General features: G+C 42.8%; 1 protein-coding gene across 2 annotated transcripts in view; it reads left to right on the top strand.

The window, feature by feature from the left end:
• LOC137427747 (phospholipid phosphatase 3) overlaps positions 1-19,872 on the top strand; it is a 213,012-nt gene that overhangs the window by 79,522 nt on the left and 113,618 nt on the right. For both annotated transcript variants that reach the window (XM_078776330.1, XM_068117458.2), the window contains exon 3: positions 12,719-12,873. In XM_078776330.1, coding sequence (XP_078632456.1) covers positions 12,719-12,873 — 155 coding nt within the window. The remainder of the gene's footprint in view (positions 1-12,718; positions 12,874-19,872) is intronic.

Genomic DNA, 19,872 nt, shown 5'->3' with positions numbered 1-19,872 from the left:
TCAGCAAATCAATCGTATTCGGCATCCTACCGGCTTTATTGCTGATTTGCGAATAATCAAGGCTGAAGCAGATTCGAGTCTTTGCCAAACCTTGAGTAGGCCACCAATCCTTCGGTGAACTGAGAAAAAATAAATAAACAAGTGTTAAATATAATCCTGAAACAATAAGTACAGGGGAGCCAGCCCATCCAGGCTGGCCCCCCTGCCTCACATCTTGCTCAGCTTGACACTGTGGAAACCATGGCCTTCAAGATTATCGGAATCTCCCGTGATGAAGCTGAGGAGTCTCGGGGTCTATCACTTCGCCATTGCAGACAGGTCAGTGGTCTTTCTTTCTGCTCCCACCTCCTTTCTGATCTTGCACACTCTGCTCATTCCATGATTTGTCCCCTCAGGATTCTGCAGGGCACACACGGCCCTCCATCAACCCCTTTCTGGTGAAACTACCTAAATCCAGGATCACTGCTCACCTCCACTCGTTTATTCCTCTTTTGTCCTGCCTGTGGAACCAACTTCCACATATTCTTGAATCTTACTCTTCCCTCCAAGTCTTTGAGACAGCTGTTCACCACCATTACAGATCATCCCCAATCCAAAACCATGATCTTTTTCAACCCTCGTCAGCCTCCCCTGCCCCAAGCCCTCCCCTCACCACTTCTTCCAAATTTCCAGTTTTCCCTCCTGAGTTTCGTGCTCTTGATTAGGGGTGTTCTTTAACTTTAATGATTTCAATACATTTTGATTTTGGCTTTAACTTGTTTAGTGTTCCCATTAACTAATCACTTTGCTCAAGATGCTGCATGGAATTGAAGATTCAGATCCATTATGTTGTGTTCATTTTCCCAGGCTCCTATACAATCCTTGCAGCTAATATAAAAATGCTCTGATTTCTGTTCATGTCATTTTTCCTACGTGTAATACAAACAAGCTCCTCCGTGAGCCTTGGACTTGAAAATCATATTTTTGGTTTTCTTGATGCATATATTTAGGGCTTATGGACTAGCAGAAAAAGCTGGGAAGAAAGAGTCAACAGACACAAAAAGATAAGAACGCATTGATGTATTATAGCACAAGGAAATAAGTTACAGGTGAAAAGTGGATGTGGTCTCAGCAGGTGTAGTAAAGCTCAGATGTAGCGACAGGAGAGGCCTTGAGGTGGATCTGGGTAGTAGGCAACAGATTCCTTGAAGGAAAATTGCACAGGACAACATATTCGATAGACGAGACGGATTTCTGAGAAATGTGAATGTTAGGTGCATTTATGGGTAAAAGTTGGGAACCTCACTTTTTAACATAAGTAGGATATGCTGAATTCGATTAACCCGGTTCCCAAGCTGAATTTTGAGTTTTTGACCTTCTAATTAGCATAAACAAAATGGCCGCCAAATTGCCATTTTTGGACAATTTCTTTGAACAAGCATTTATATATCATGTATATACATGCAGCTCTTTTACTTTAACTTTACAACATTTACCCCAAAATGCACCTAGAAGCTTATACATGGCCTTTTTTTCATAAATCCGTCTTGTCTATATTATGGTTGACGACATATTGAAAGAGACATTCAAACTGATATTGAATTGAACACAATAAAATGGGAAATGGTTTTAATAAGACAATGTTTCATACAACCATTTATTATAAAATTAAGTATACATGGACATGAAGCACAAACATTCAGGAATGTCACACATGTTGTTTTGCCAAACTACATCAAATTCATACAAGGAGTCTGATCATCACTCTGTTGCTGACCGGTACACATTGATGTGCACCTCAACTCTGAATAGCGACATTTGCAGCGTTGAGTCTTGCATTGCTTCTGGCATGCACAACAAATAATCTCGAGGCAACTTTCTGGGTTTGGACTCAGTGACATCAGAATGGGCTCTAGTCCTGAATTACTACGTTTCCATCCCATTTCCACAGGTGCAGGAAGGTCAGGTATGGCACAATGAGCATTTCTCCATACCATGGCTTGATAGTGTACTCGCATCAAATGGAAATGAAGAGCATCACTTGTCGGTGACATTGCTTCTGGTTTACCACTCTTGGAGAACAACATATGTCGTGCTGAATCTACAGAGGCACCCTAAAAATTCTCAAAATTCAAAACTCAAAATTCGGCTTGGAAACAGGGTTAATCGAGTTCAGCATACCCTAATTATGTTTAAAAAGTGAGGTTCCCAACTTTTACCCAAAAATGCACCTAGAAGCTTATACATGGCCTTTTTCCATAAATCCGTCTAGTCTACGAGAGGACAGATATGCTACAGAAGAGCACATGAAACTTTGAGGAGAACAGTAACAATGTAAGGATTTCTGGAAGAACCAGATTGACCTGGAGTAGTAATAGTTCGGAATATAAAGCTGGAAAATTACCTCAACGACCACCTGCAATGATCTGTGTGGTGCTTGTTTTGACTTGAACCTCTCATACCTGTGCTGTGGATTCTGCATTTCTCACTGTATTCTACATTATATTATTTTGCATGCAGAACGTGCCTATTGGTTTGCGTCATTGGGAGCACAACTGTGCCACTGATGCAGTGCCCACTGTAGGTTGGAGTAGAATTTAAATGAAATTTGGCCAGGATGATAGCTTGCCTCCTCTTCTCAAAGGACACTCTGGGATCTTTAACATCCACCAACCAATGCTGGCAGATGGGACAGCCAGATCAATGTCCGTCCGAGGGACAGCGCATACATTGATGAATCACCTAGCCTGGAAACGCCAGGATGACAGTTTATAGCCGGGACAGAATACTCGTACTTTGTAGGAAATAACCCTGAGTGTGGAAAACACGGTCGTGAGAAAACTGTGATGACCAACACTGTTCTATGATCGCTGATGAAATGGCAATATAAATAATAATATATGATATTGAGATCAAACGGAAAACCAAATACTGCATTGGAGTCATCAGAAGGAACCCGAATAAGTAAAGAGCAAAGATGGAGTCATCAGGAGGAACCTGGATAGGATTAGGGTTTCATCCGCTACTCTGAAACCCTCAAACCCATCAGAGTAACATTTATCAGCCCAGTCACTGATAACCAATATGGTGTTACTTTCAGAATTCCCATAATTATTAACACCTTCGTTGCATGATTCCATCAAATTTGTTTTGTACTTATACTGTAGTGGCCAATTTGACTGCTTTTTTTTTTTTTTTTTCTTCTTCACTTGTTTGGCTTCTTTCCTTGTTTTTTTGTTTTTTTTACTTGCCACACATAATATTGCAGCAACACGTCTTGTGAATTACAGTGGGCGAGGCCACAGGGAAAGTTCCTCCAATTCCCAGATATCACGGGAAATATCTCGCTGCACCAGCTGTGCAAGGACGGTGATTCACGTTGGCAGGAAAACCAACCCACACTCTTCCTCTACTTTCCTGGTTCCATATATGCCATGCAAAATGCTTATTTGGAAGTGATTATCTTGATGCCTTTCTTAACCAGACTCAATCTTGCTGTTTGACTCAACAGGATTAGAAAGTAATTATAATTTCCGGTTTTGAGAACAGCTTGTTATAGTCCTGTTTACCTTGCACTCTTTAATCTTTCAGTTACAGGAGATGTTTTTACATTATAATGGAAGGCTCGTAGTGGAGCTTGAACATAAATCACATGGAGGACACATATATTATGAGATATCATTGTACTTTCACGTTAATTACAAGGACCTCATACTATATAAGTAGGCAATTGAAAAACACTTCTAGTATATGGGATTTGAACATGGGGTTACATAAAGAACCATGAGTTCAACAGGCCAACCTGGTTTGTACTACTCAGGTATTTTCAGATCTCTTCCACACAGTAACACTTCATCACCTGGCCTCATTCATGTCTCTGCATCTGTGCATGTAATGAATGCTGTGGTTATTTTAAGCCCACTGTCTGGCGTCAGGTAGCCTGGGGGCTTATTCTGGGTGCTCTCAGTACGTCTGTCGTCCACCCATCAATCTGTGTGGAGCATGTACTCAAAAATAACTGGACATATTTATTTCATATTTGGCACATGTATGCAATAATACCTGGACACGAGGCAAGTTCAATGATTTTGGGATCAGAGCCAATTTGGAATTTGGTTAATTTTTGTTTTTTACATAATGCAATAATACAGCTGATTTGTAGATGCTTTTGAGAACCATTATTTATTTATATGCACTTTACCATCTCAACGACTAACACACAATTTTGAAGTATTTACTTATAAGTTGGGTCACCCTGACAGGGTGGCTTAGACCTTTGTAAAACATCAACAAAATTGTTCAAATGATTTACAGCTGCAGCAAAATGTAACTTGAGGTGACAATACAGCAATGATGGGCCAGTGGCCCTTCCTTGTTTAAGTTCATGTAGGATCGCACAGCCACTTATTACACTTATTACACCACCACTTATTACAGTGTAGTTATACACGTGTGTGTGTGTGTGTGTGTGTGTGTGTGTGTGTGTGTGTGTGTGTGTGTGTGTGTGTGTGTGTGTGTGTGTTTGTGTTTGGGTGTGCGTGTGTATATTGTGTAATATATATATATATATATATATATATATATATATATATATATATATATATATATATGTATATATGTATGTATATATATATATGTATATATGTATGTATATATATATATATATATATATATATATATATATATATATATATATATATATATATATATATATATATATATATATATATATATGTATATATATGTATATGTACATGTGTATATATGAGATGGGGGTGCCTTGGATTATGTTGGATATCTCATTCTTTGAACCTTTTGAAGGCCCCTCATATGTGTTTGTCACCACTTTCCCACCTTTCCAGCATGGTCTACTTCAGCGTTTCTCAACCGGGGACCCGTGGCCCCCCAAGGGGGCCACGGGCCTTCGACCGGGGGGCCACGAGCGGCCGCCGAAAAACTGCGATTCAGAATGCAGAAGCTTGTAATGTACAATTAAGGTGACGAGTCTCCGGTCATAGTGTCAAAGTAAAAAGGGTAGATGAGTTTAACCTTCTCTAAAAAAGGGTAGCTGAGTTTCTCTCCATCTCTTTCTGCTTCTTTACATCTCTACTTCCTTTCTTCTCCTTCCCTCCAGAGCACTTTTCTAAACCTAATTTTCAACCTTACTGTATTACCGTTACAAAAGTAATTAATTCGTATTTGCAATTTTTTTCTCAGATGTCGAAGGCTCGAAAATGGAATGACAGCTATGTCAAGTTTGGATTCACGAATGTCAGTCGAGATGGCGTGGACTGCGCGCAATGTCTGCACTGCTCGGTCGTGATGTCAAATGCGTCACTACGTCCTTCCAAACTTTCAAACCATCGCGACAAGATGCATCCCGGAAGGAAGGAAGATAATATCGACGCTCTGTCTGCGAAACGATCACGATATGACCGTGAAGCGACACTTCCCAAATTTGGATTCCGGCCAGAAGAAAAACCTGCTCTTCAATCCAGCTACGAAGTGGCATACCGAATTGCGAAGTGCAAGAAGCCGCACACTATTGCTGAGGACCTTATCAAGCCATGTACAGAGAAAATGGTGGAATTGATGATCGGACCAGAGGCGAAAAAGAAGATCCAGCAAGTTTCGCTCTCTAATGACACGATCCGACGACGGATTGACGACATGGCTGCTGATGTGTGCCGTCAAGTTTGCTCCGAAATCAAACAAAGCACGCTCCAGGCTAGCCTTCAATTAGACGAGTCTACCGACACCGCCCTGGAAAGCCAGTTGATCGCCTTCGCTCGCTACGAGAGAAAGGGAAAGATGAAGGAAGAGTTCTTGTTCTGCAATACCCTACCAACCACAACGACAGCGGCAGATATCAAAGCTATTGTGGACTCTTTTTTTGAAGCTAACGGACTCGGTTGGCAGAATTTCAAGCACATTTGTACTGATGGTGCCCCAGCGACGGTCGGCGTCAGAGGAGGGTTCGTCACGCTTGTGAAGAATGAATGGCCCCATGTGACGTCCTCCCACTGTTCGCTACACCGATACGCTCTTGCGTCAAAGACTCTTCCGCCTCGTTTGCTGGAAGTCATGGACGTCGCGGTCAAAGTGATCAACTTCATTCGTGCGAAGGCCAAAAATCATCGGCTCTTCCAACTACTGGCCAACGAAATGGGAGCGGAACATGTTGGACTTCTGTTCCACACCAAAGTCCGTTGGCTATCGAGGGGGAAATGCCTCTCTCGGCTGTATGAACTCCGGGTTGAGGTGGAAATCTTCCTGCGAGACAACGAAAACAACCTCCATGTCCACTTCGACAATGAAGAGTTCGTCATGATGCTCGCCTACCTGGCCGATATATTCGGCCAACTCAACGAAATGAACCAGTCCTTGCAAGGCCGTGATGTGACAGTCAGTGACGTTCAAGACAAGCTTGCCGGACTGTCTGCTAGAATGGAAGTCTGGCAGGCACGAATCAAGGCCGGGTCCACTGCCTCGTTTCCTTTCTTGGACGAGCACCTGCAGACGCAGAGGATTGAGCTTCCCGTCGGCATCAAAGATTGCATCACTAGACATCTCGACAATCTCTCTGCTGAGTTCAAATCGTATTTCGACGATGCACCGTTGGATGTTCCGTGGCACAAAGACCCGTTCAACGCCAAAATTGAACCTACTGAAGACGAAGCAGAGGAGCTGGCAGAGTTGAAGGTTTCAAAAGCAATGAAGCTGGTCTTCAGTAACAAAGAAGACCTCTCCACCTTCTGGTTGTCTGTTCAGGATGCGTATCCACTACTCAGCAAGAAGGCATCCGTAATGCTCATTCAATTCGCCACAACATATCTTTGCGAATCTGGATTTTCTGACCTTGCGACCATTAAAACGAAGTCCAGAAACCGTCTTGACGTTGGGAACGATATTCGCCTTGCTGTGTCCAAGACGGAGCCGGACATAAGAGGCCTCGTCAGACAAGCCCAACAGCAAGTGTCTCATTGATTGTATTGCTTAGAAAAATGTTTACTTTGATTTATCTTTTAAGACTGAGTAAATAAATTTCATAAAACGAAATCTGCATCTTTTATTGAAGGGCAGGGGGCCACGAATGTTAAGCGACTCGGTAGGGGGGCCATGGGCCATCAAAGGTTGAGAAACGCTGGTCTAGTTGAAGGCCTCTTAGAAAAGATAAACACAGTATGAAAACAAAACAAAAAAAGATAGCTTCCATCTGCTGTAGACAGCGCCAAATGCAAGTTTGCCTCTTTATTGTGCTTAGGATTACTCAAAAAGGCCTTATAAGGCCTATTCATGTTCTAGTCCTAAATCGCCAGGAGCTGCAAAAGCTTTTCAACATCATCCCAACCTTCCGTCCACCCGATTCCCATGTTCCCACATTTTCTGCATGTGGTGTTCTTATAACCCTCGGTCATTTATGTTTTTTTACAATGAGGAATAAACAATGAAGCACATTAAAGTTTTTTTTTCTCATTCATAGATTGTTTCACATATTACTGGATCAGTCATTTGAAATAACACTGTGAATATTTAGAACTACAGTACAGTCATTAAGAAATATTCCTTTAACTGTGGTCGTAATAAATATGATGTTGCTGAAATTATTTAGAAACGATGTTTCGTCATAATAAGGTAAAGAGGTCAACTACGTCTTCAGCATATCCGGTAAATACAAATAATCAATTCACTGTATTTGCTCAAAAGCGTTTTGTTCATATTTATATATATATATATATATATATATTTGTGCAGCGTCTGTCCTGTCCTGTGTTGTCCTGTGTTGTGTTGTCTTGTGTTGTGTTGTCACTGAACTACTTTCTCAAACTTTTGTGAAATCGTACCAAACTTCTGGTATGCACATATCTCTCCCGTCGGTATGTCCTAAGGGTATTTGTTTTGAAAGATTTTCCAATTTATTTTTTTTTTTTTGGGGAATTTTTTTTTTTCAACTTAAGTTTTCAACTTCAATTGTTTATAAAATGTGATATCACGTATATTACAAATACATTTGTGCAAAATAATTGTTTGAATTATGATTGGTTTAAGCCATGACAAAACGGCAAATGGTGGTGAGGTATTTATAATTACGTGGTGGTGAGGTGTTTTGAATTAGTTGGTGATGAGGTGTTTTGAATTACGTGGTGGTGGTGTTTTGAATTACTTGGTGGTGAGGTGTTTTTATTAAGTGTTTTATGGCTGTGAAGTGTTTTTAATTTCGTGGTGGTGAGGTGTTTTTATTAAGTGTTTTATGGCTGTGAGGTGTTTTTAATTTCGTGGTGGTGAGGTGTTTTTTTAACGTGTTTTATGGATGTGAGGTGTTTGTATTACGTGTTATATGGCTGTGAGGTGTTTTTATTACGTGTTTTATGGCTGTGAGGTGTTTTTATTACGTGTTTTATGGCTGTGAGGTGTTTTTAATTTCGTGGTGGTGAGGTGTTTTTATTACGTGTTTTATGGATGTGAGGTGTTTTTATTACGTGTTTTATGGCTGTGAGGTGTTTTTATTACGTGTTTTATGGATGTGAGGTGTTTTTAATTTCGTGGTGGTGAGGTGTTTTTATTACGTGTTTTATGGCTGTGAGGTGTTTTTATTACGTGTTTTATGGCTGAGGTGTTTTTATTACGTGTTTGATGGCTGTGAGGTGTTTTTACTTTTGTGGTGGTGAGGTGTTTTCATTACGTGTTTTATGGCTGTGAGGTGTTTTAAATTACTTGATGGTGAGGTGTTTTGAATTACTTGGTGGTGAGGTGTTTTGAATTACTTGGTGGTGAGGTGTTTTGAATTACTTGGTGGTGAGGTGTTTTGAATTACTTGGTGGTGAGGTGTTTTGAATTACTTGGTGGTGAGGTGTTTTAAATTACTTGATGGTGAGGTGTTTTGAATTACTTGGTGGTGAGGTGTTTTGAATTACGTGGTGGTGAGGTGTTTTGAATTACGTGGTGGTGAGGTGTAATCGTCCCAAACTTCCAGTCTGCACCTACCCCTCCCCTATGTGTGTGCTCAGGGGTTCTTTCTTGACAAAAAAACATTCAAGCTAAATCTTCAACCTAAATTGCCTATAAAAATGTAATATCACAAACACAACAAATACATTTGTGCAAAGTAATTGTTTGTATTATGATTGGTGTAAATCATGACAACACAGCAACTCAGGTACAGTCATTAGCCTCAGCTAAAATAAGCCCGTTCCTCAGTATCGATGCTTGGTGAGGCGAGCGCAGCGAGCCGAGCCAAGCTAGTATATATATATATATATATATATATATCTATATATATATATATAGATATGTATATATATATATATATATACGAGCAATGATACCCGGCATCCACCTCTTCTCCTTCATCCTCCAACTCCTTCCCCTCCCTCCTCCCACTCCTTCCCTCCAGACTCCCACCCATTCCTCTCCCACCCCACTATTTCCCCTCCTTTCTTCAACCTCCTCCCATCCCACTCCCTCCCTCTGGACTCCTATCACACCCCTTACTCTCCCTCATGCCAACCGCTCCCTTGCCTCCGCCTACCCAACCCCCTTACTTGGCACACCCAACCCTTCCCCTCCCTTCAGACTCACGTCTTCCCCTCCTTCCAGACTCCCACACCACCCCTACCCCTCCCTGCTCTCTAATACCACACACCCCTCACTCTGGACTCCCACCTCACCCTTTCCCTTCCTTCCTCCCATCTCCTCCCATCCCACTCCCTCCCTACGGACTCAAATTTGTATTCAGCATTGATCATGACAGGAAAGATAGCTCAGACATTCCTTTGTTTGTTTATTAATATTATTTATTTATTTATTTATGTTCTTCGCTACTGGAACTGTTTTGGCAGATCATTATAGCTTAGAATCGATTTATTGTTAATTCATCAAGATCAAGGTCTGTCCATAGGTCTTTAGCAGAGCACTGGGGCACACATTGTAAGTCGTGGTGGTTGCTGACTACGAACCAACCCAGTACAGGCCGCCACTTTGCTGCATGGTTATTATAGGTTTGTGCAGGAATTTGGAATATGACCAAGGTGCCGGAACACAATGCCATACTCTTGTGGAAGGCACCATGTGATCTTTAACAAGCATTAGCAAATACTTTGTGTATGGGACACCCAGATTAACATTCCATCCCAGAGACAGCACACTCAGTGATTAAGGTAAGGTTGGAGGCATATCAGGAAGGTTGGAGGCATATCAGTAAGGTTGGAGGCATATCGATAACGCTGGAGCCATATCGGTAAAGTTGGAGGCATATCGATAAAGCTGGAGGCATATCGATTAAGCTGGAGGCATATCAGTAAGGTTGAAGGCATATCAGTAAGGCTGGAGGCATATCGATAAAGCTGGAGCCATATCGGTAAGGCTGGAGGCATATCGGTAATGTTGGAGGCATATCGATAAAGCTGGAGGCATATCGATTAAGCTGGAGGCATATCAGTAAGGTTGAAGGCATATCGGTAAGGCTGGAGGCATATCGATAAAGCTGGAGGCATATCGGTAAGGCTGGAGGTACATCGATAAAGATGGAGACATATCAATAAAGCTGGAGGCATATCGATAAAGCTGGAGGCATATCAGTAAGGTTGGAGGCATATCGATAAAGCTGGAGGCATATCGATAAAGCTGGAGGCATATCGATAAAGCTGGAGGCATATCAGTAAGGGTGGAGGCATATCGATAAAGCTGGAGGCATATCAGTAAGGTTGGAGGCATATCGATAAAGCTGGAGGCATATCGGTAAGGCTGGAGGCATATCGATAAAGCTGGAGGCATATCGGTAAGGCTGGAGGCATATCGATAAAGCTGGAGCCATATCGATAAGGCTGGAGGCATATCGGTAATGTTGGAGGCATATCGATAAAGCTGGAGGCATATCGATAAAGCTGGAGGCATATCGATAAAGCTGGAGGCATATCGATTAAGCTGGAGGCATATCAGTAAGGTTGAAGGCATATCGGTAAGGCTGGAGGCATATCGGTAAGGCTGGAGGCATATCGATAAAGCTGGAGGCATATCGGTAATGCTGGAGGTACATCGATAAAGATGGAGACATATCAATAAAGCTGGAGGCATATCGATAAAGCTGGAGGCATATCAGTAAGGTTGGAGGCATATCAGTAAGGTTGGAGGCATATCGATAAGGCTGGAGGCATATTGATAAAGCTGGAGGCATATCAGTAAGGTTGGAGGCATATCGATAAGGCTGGAGGAATGTCGATCAAAGCTGGAGGCACATCGATAAGGCTGGAGGCATATCTATAAAGCTGGAGGCATATCGGTAAGGCTGGAGGTACATCGATAAAGCTGGAGGCATATCGATAAAGCTGGAGGCATATCAGTAAGGCTGGAGGCATATCGATAAAGCTGGAGGCATATCACTAAGGTTGGAGGCATATCGATAAGGCTGGAGGCATATTGATAAAGCTGGAGGCATATCGGTAAGGCTGGAGTCATATCGATAAAGCTGGAGGCATATCGGTAAGGTTGGATGCATATCAGCAAGGTTGGAGGCATATTGATAAGGCTGGAGGCATGTCGATTAAAGCTGGAGGCACATCGATAAGGCTGGAGGCATATCTATAAAGCTGGAGGCATATCGGTAAGGCTGGAGGTACATCGATAAAGCTGGAGGCATATCGATAAAGCTGGAGGCATATCAGTAAGGCTGGAGGCATATCGATAAAGCTGGAGGCATATCAGCAAGGTTGGAGGCATATCGATAGGGCTGGAGGCATATCGATAAAGCTGGAGGCATATCGGTAAGGCTGGAGGCATATTGATAAAGCTGGAGGCATATCGGTAAGGTTGGATGCATATCAGTAAGGTTGGAGGCATATCGATAAGGCTGGAGGCATATCGATAAAGATGGAGCCATATCGATATAGCTGGAGGCATATCGATAAAGCTGGAGGCATATCAGTAAGGTTGGAGGCATATCGATAAAGCTGGAGGCATATCGATAAAGCTGGAGGCATATCAGTAAGGTTGTAGGCATATCGATAAGGCTGGAGGCATATCGATAAAGCTGGAGGCATATCGGTAAGGCTGGAGGCATATCGATAAAGCTGGAGGCATATCAGCAAGGTTGGAGGCATATCGATAGGGCTGGAGGCATATCGATAAGGCTGGAGGCATATCGATAAAGCTGGAGGCATATCGGTAAGGCTGGAGGCATATCGATAAAGCTGGAGGCATATCGGTAATGTTGGAGGCATATCGATAAACCTGGAGGCATATCGGTAAGGCTGGAGGCATATCGGTAAGGCTGGAGGCATATCTGTAAGGCTGGAGGCATATCGATAAAGCAGGAGGCATATCGATAAACCTGGAGGCATATCAGTAAGGTTGGAGGGATATCGGTAATGTTGGAGGCATATCAGTAATGTTGGAGGCATATTGGTAATGTTGGAGGCATATTGGTAATGTTGGAGGCATATCGGTAATGTTGGAGGCATATTGGTAATGTTGGAGGCATATCGGTAAGGCTGGAGGCATATCGGTAAGGCTGGAGGCATATCGGTAAGGCTGGAGGCATATCGGTAAGCTTGAAGAACTAGACAAAATGTCACCCTTCATGCATAGTTACAGACTCTCATATTGTTGTTGAACGTGATGCCTGCTCAAACCCGAGTGAATCGTGCACGGATGGCCAAATATCCCTCATGCCTGTGATTCCGAGTAGACAGGAATCGTTTTCTTGATTCTTCAACTTACAGCTGTCTTCCTTATCTTCCCTCAGTTTCACTGCCATTCCTCCTCGTGGAGTTGAACCTCATCCGGCCCTTCAAAAGAGGCTTCTACTGCGATGACGAGAGCATACGCTACCCCTACCTCAAAGACACCATCTCGGATGGGGTGCTGAGTGCCGGTGGACTTCTTATGGCAATACTTCTTGTACGTAACACCTTCGATCACATCAATCACTTCCACTGTCTCTACACTTTTGACTTATCACACTTTCACTTTCCTCTGTCTAGACATTTTACCATTTGATGATTTCCACCATGCTTTATTCATGGCCTTAGTTCTTCTTCATTTATATTTTTGCCATATTCTCACCATTTATCATTACATTTTACATCGATTTTGCTCTGGATTGAAGAATTACTTTACGATATTGAGAAGTATCATGAGGATAAAATACTCCAGACTTCTGTAAAGATGAACACATTCTTTCAAGTTAATGGGACTCCATCTTTGATTTGAAATGATAAAGAGAAATGATGTCTATCGTTTTTTTTCCTGCAATTTATTCTGAAAAAAACTTTCCTCACTTATTCTGTTTTACTCTCTATTATCTTAAGCATCTATATCAGATTCCCCTGTCCCCTATTTTCCCCTATTTTCCCCTATTTTCCCCTATTTTCCCCTATTTCCCCTATTTTTCCCCTATTTCCCATATTTTCCCCTATTTTCCCTTATTCCCCTATTTTCTCTTTTGTAACGAAAAATGTTCTGTCTCTGCTCGTCATAGCTGAGTCTACCTATCCCTGGAATCAATCTAGTTTCTCTACACTCCGCCCCTCTCTATGTCAGCTTTGTCCTTCCTTGGATGTGGCAACCGAAACAGAACACAATATTCCAGATGAGGACTCATTAATTTCCTGTACCGTGTTAACAACCTCTCTTGATTTATAAATTATGGAAGAAAACAACCTGAAAATCGATTTGCTTTACCAATAGCTGTGCCAGCTGCCCAACACTGTACTGTCTGCTTACCCTCCTAATCTATTACCACCCCCCAAATCCTTCTCCTGTATCACACTTTCTAAAACTCCCCTTTGAATCATGTAATCTCTATATATTTTATTCTTACCAATCCACAGCACCTTACATTTCCTTATGTTAAACTGCATCTGCCAACATTTATCCAAAATTGAATTATGTAGACTCTCCTGAATCTTATCACCCCATTCACTGCCATCCACTTTGTCAAAGCATAGCGTAGTCTGGAAATTTCGGAAAGTCGACCATTAACCCCACTGTCAAAATAATTGATCCAAGGCTTCACTCCTCCCACCAAACCCCAAGTCCTCCACCCCTCTTCCATACCCAAGTCCTAACACCCCCCCTCCCCCATCTTACCCCTTATGCAAATCTTCAAAACCCTTCCCCACCTTGACTTCAACTTTCCAGCCCACTACAAGCCTTCAAATTCCCTCCCTACCCAAAGTCCTCAACCTTCCCCGCTTCATCTTCCCTTTCCCCAAAGCCCTCAACCCCCACGTCAAGTTCTCAACCCCACCCCCAAAGCCTCAACACCCTATCCCAGCTCTCTGTCCCCTCTCTACCCCCACCATGCCTCTTTGTTCACTCCTCTCTTTCTCTTCTTCAAGTCCTCAACCCCAACCTAATCCCAAGTTCTCAACAATTCCCTCCCTACCCAAAGTCCTCAACCTTCCCCGCTTCATCTTCCCTTTCCCCAAAGCCCTCAACCCCCACGTCAAGTTCTCAACCCCACCCCCAAAGCCTCAACACCCTATCCCAGCTCTCTGTCCCCTCTCTACCCTCACCATGCCTCTTTGTTCACTCCTCTCTTTCTCTTCTTCAAGTCCTCAACCCCAACCTAATCCCAAGTTCTCAACAATCCCCTCCCAACCCAAAGTCCTCAACCCCTCCTCTCAAAACCTCAACTTCCCTCTCTACCCCACCACCCCCAACTCTCTGTCCTTTCCTGAAACTCTCTTCCCATTCTTAACAACGTTACACAAGGCTACGCAACGAACTTTGATGCAGGAAGTGGCCATTCGGCCTATAATTTCATTGCATTATTTTTTATTGTCGACGTGAAACATGGACATTTTTTGTCCATGGCAATTCAATTAAAAAAGGGTGCATCCATTCTTTTCACATTAATATTGACCATGTGAATTGAATTAGGCACAAATGATCGTCTAAAACGACACCACATTTAGGTAAGTGGAGCACGAAGGTGAATGCCTCAATCATTTACATGCCTACGTTGTTCCTGCATTGCCCTGCAGTGTTCCTGTGTTGTTCCTGCATTATTCCTGAGTGGTTTCTGCATTATTCCTGCATTGTTCCTGCAGTGTTCTTGCCTTGGTCATGCATTGTTACTGTGTTGGTCCTGCGTTGTTTCTGCATTGTTACTGCGTCATTCCTGCATTGGCCTTGGATTGTTCCTGCATTGTTCCTGCATTGGTCCTGTCTTGTCCCTGCGTTGGTCCTGCGTTGGTCCTGTGTTGGTCCTGTGTTGGTCCTGTGTTGGTCCTGTGTTGGTCCTGTGTTGGTCCTGTGTTGGTCCTGTGTTGGTCCTGTGTTGTCCCTGTGTTGGTTCTGTGTTGGTCCTGTGTTGGTCCTGCGTTGTCCCTGCGTTGGTCCTGCGTTGTTCCTGTATTGTTCCTGCATTGCCCTGCATTGCTCCTGTGTTGGCCCTACATTGGCCCTGCATTATTCCTGTGTTGGTCTTCCATTGTTCATGTGTTGTTCCTGCATTATTCCTGCATTGTTCTTGCATTGGCCCTGAATTGTTCCTGTGTTGGTCCTGCATTGTTTCTGCATTGTTTCTGCATTGTTCCTGTGTTGGTCCTGCATTGTTCCTGCGATATTCCTGTATTGTTCCTGCATTGTTTCTGCATTGTTCCTGTGTTGGTCCTGCATTGTTTCTGCATTGTTCCTGCATTGTTTCTGCATTGGTCCTGAATTGGCCCTGCATTGTTCCTGCGTTATTCCTGTATTGTTCCTGCATTGGCCCTGCATTTTTCCTGTGTTGGTCCTGCATTGTTTCTGCATTGTTCCTGCATTGTTTCTGCATTGGTCCTGAATTGGCCCTGCATTGTTCCTGCATTATTCCTGTATTGTTCCTGCATTGGCCCTGCATTTTTCCTGCATTGTTCCTGCATTGTTTCTGCATTGTTCCTGCATTGTTCCTGCATTGCCCCTGCATTGTTTCTGCATTGTTTTTGCATTGGCCCTGCATTGGTCCTGCATTGGCCCTGCATTGTTCCTGCGTTGGTCCTGCGTTGGTCCTGTGTTGGTCCTGTGTTGGTCCTGTGTTGGTCCTGTGTTGGTCCTGCGTTGTTCCGGCGTTGTTCCTGCATTGGTCTTGCTTTTTTCTTACATTGTTCCTGCATTGTTCCTACATTGTTCCTGCATTGTTCCTACATTGTTCCTGCATTGTTCCTATATTGTTCTTACATTGTTCCTACATTGTTCCTGCATTGTTCCTGCATTGTTCCTGTATTCTTATTGCATTGTTCCTGTGTTGTCACTGTGTTGTTCCTGTTCCCATTAAGAACAATGTTAAAAGTAAATAAAGACAGTACGTTAAATTTACCACCTCTTCCCCCTTTCTTTTGGTTCTTAACAACATTGTTTGTTGTTCATTCAGAACAATGTATAAAGGAATCCAAAAAAATGTTTAATTCACAAAATCAAGAAATTCCATCATCTCAAGATTCTTCAATAAAAATAGGGGACAAGTTAGCTGAATGATTAAAAAAAACATAAGGTGATTTGCAATGGGAAATAAAATACAACTGGAACTCCTCAGACAAGACGTTTATAATAATATGAGTTTTATGGTCTCTGGTCGGGTAGTTTAAGAGAAAATCGTCGGAAAAACAAACAAACAAACAAACAAACAGAATAAGCTTTTAATTTATATATTTTCTTTCGACTTTCTTGAGTTATTTTCTTAACGATCAAAATCACTGCTTACTCCCATACTAAAGTCAGACACCAGTCATATTATTTTTTTTGCAAAATTAATAGATTCTGCCTATCCTTAGGAACACTCAATCCTTACCTGACTGTTCAACCACTCTCATCTCTTTCTGCCTCTAGCTTTCCTCCTCACTGGAACATACTTAATAGGCACCCTACATTTTTTCTCCATGAGGTTTGCTGATTTCTCTGATGCCAGCTGCCCTCTCGTTAGCTTTTTCCCAATATCAAGCTCCTCACTCTCTTCTCACACCCCATGTTTGCCTTTCTGAAATCCAACAGTCTTACACACCCCGAATTCTAAATATCAAGAGTATCGGTGCACACACTATGTCAGGGTCACTTTTCTGCCTTCACCTCTAACCAAGTGCTCTACTACCTCACCTACTCCACCATCTTCGGATCATTGCTTGCTACCAGACTTGGTGGCATAATGGTCAGAGCATCCGCTCTGTGTCTGAGAGGCTGGTGGTTCAAACCCTGGTCGAGTCATCCAAAAAACTTTTTAAAATGGTACGTGCTGCTTCCTTGCTTGACGGTCAGTATTTAAAAGGATTGAGTACAAACAACCAGAGGTTGGGAATAATAGTGCAGGCTTTGATTGGCCTAATGGCTTCTTCCTGCATTGAAGTTCCTTAGAAGAGAACTCATATTATGAAAAAGGTCCAACATTGCACCCCTAGTCGTGGGCTTTTATAAAACTGACTTAAAAATCAATCCTGGACGAGATCAAGAAAATCCAACTCGGTTCTGATCTTTCCCCATTATTGGATCCAATCAATCCCAAGCAAATTAAAATTCCCCATAAATACTCTTCCGCTTCTATTGCCCCATCTGAATTAGTCTAGAACCCATCTTTCCTGCTCTTTCCTCATACCTGGAGTCTTCTTTTTAGTCCTCCTATTCTTCCTCTTCTTAATCTTCATCAACCTTTACTCATGCTTTAATATCCTATTTTTCTTTGTATAGGCCGAGAAAAATATATTTCCGGGTTCTGGTCAGCGCGCGCTTCGATTTTGACCCTGCGCGTCAACAATTTTTTTTCTTCAAATTTGGTATCGACGTTCGCGCACGGTTCTCCCCTATAAAACTGCGTTTAGTTTGTCCAAATCCAACCAGCCTTTCCAAAGATATGAGTAGTTTTGTGTGCCGTGACGTCATGAATCCAATAGGGAAGTTGCATGTGACGTCATCGTCTTAGTCACGTGACCGCTTGGGTGGCAAAACATTGCTTCTGCCACCATATGTAATAGCGGCAATTTGAAACTCGTCTCACATATAAATTGCCCCCTGCACGATGGTAAAGAGTTGTTGTGCTGTCGGATGTACAGCCCGATTTCATAAGGGATCGGGCTTGTCTGTGTCATTCTACCGTTTTCCAGACGAGACAACGCCAAAACGGATTCATAGCTGCCTTGACTGCAGCTCTCAGGTGAGAATATGGCTCATGAGGTAGTTAACTTCGCTCGCGAAGCGAAAAGCAGGATTAGGCATTTGGTTACGTACATGTGGAGTGTGTATGGCGTACTTGTGGCGTACGTGTGGAGTGTGTGTGGACTGTGGAGTGTGTGTGGCTTGCTTGTGGGTCCACACGGGTCCACAGGCAGATGACACAGCCTCAGTTTCTCGCAATACCGCGAAAACGCCTCAACGGGCAAGCTACGGGCGTAAACTGACAGGTCCGTCTGATCAAACGACAGCTTTCCACCATGTTGTTTATGCCGCACAAGATGGCGGCCGGAACCGGTTGCCATGGACGACGCTCACGCGATGCTAGGCCTCTATCGGCTGGATATTGTCATTTATTGAAACGAAGACGTTCTTTGTCGGGTTCGTGTGAAGCAACCAGAAGGCCTGGAGAGCTGTGGGTGGTCTCGTTAGTTAGGCCTGGATCCTATCTCGTTTGTCATGAAGTTGTAAGTGTCTTTAATAATCTGGTGGACTGGGAGAAGAGATCGTGGGAGACCATCGGCCTGTTAAACCACATGCGCATGCGCAGTGTTGACGCGATCGATGCATTGGAATGTTTGACGGTACGGCGAGGCAATCTCGAGAACGAAATGGCAGTCTATAATATGCTTGAAGAACTTAATAATTTTCAGAATAAATACGTTTTAAAATAACTTAAGCTTGTGTTCATTATTTACAAAAAAAAAAGGCCTACAAGTCCCATTGGCTGTCTTTAATTTCTCTGGACGGCGCCACAGCAGATGAGGAGGACCGCAAGGCATGAGGACACAAAAAACCTCTAAATGTGCAATCCATGCTTTTGAAAAAAGAAAAAGAAAAACCGCATCGCCGCATCAATTCTGGAACTTTGGTCTGACCAGAGCCCAGCAATATATATTTTTTGGCCTAACCTTTATTGTTTTCTTTACTGTTACCGTGTTCCAGCAGATTGTGTTCCTTGTAACCACCATCAGCCATCGGTTAATCTGGTTGAGGATGGAAATTTCATAAAAATGACTTTTGTTTTTCATCGTCTTTGTTTTCCACATATTTTTTTCATCATTTTTATTTTGTCCCTCCATCAAGAGTTATATCCTGACTCACCCCACCCTACACAGTACATTGCACTATCTCCCTCTTGCACTCTGGGCTCCATTCCATTAGCTCATATTACAAATGCCTGTCCCAACACTGTCCAACTGCCCCTCCTTCCCCAATGCTTTCGCCTTTCAGTTACCCCGCTCTATTTCCCTCTTGGCCTCTCAGAACTTATGTTTCTACTTCTGACATTCTAAGCACCAGCTATGTGCAATGCTGTAGAAAAAAAAGGCCCTACTCTGTTATTATCTTTGCAGTTGAACATACAGATGGGCAGCTGCTTGCGGAACATAATCACTTTATTTTCCAAATTATTGTCATTATTCATGTTAATGTTCAGAGATATAAATATATTCCTATCGCTTTAACAAGTTGTCGTGAAAGCCAGTCCTCGCAAGTTGCCAGGGCAGAATGAAGAACTAAGTTGCAAACAATGAAAGGATTTTTATTGACTCAATGTATCATGTTATTGGCCCCTTTTAAGAGGCCTTTCATGGCAAGGGTTGAAAAGGTTGGAAGAGAAGCGTCGGGCACTATCACTGATATTTCAGCCTCACATTTGTTGCACTGTAAATTTTAGAGATGAAAGCCAAAACTGTGAAGGATGGACTGACAGGCGAGATATAGGTTTCTAACTACCTTCCTGATGAGAATTATAGG

This window comes from Myxine glutinosa, chromosome 1 (genome assembly GCF_964187855.1).
Source record: "Myxine glutinosa chromosome 1, kmMyxGlut1.1, whole genome shotgun sequence".
Taxonomy (NCBI): Eukaryota; Metazoa; Chordata; class Myxini; order Myxiniformes; family Myxinidae; genus Myxine; species Myxine glutinosa.
This window is presented reverse-complemented; position numbering and strand designations above follow the sequence as displayed.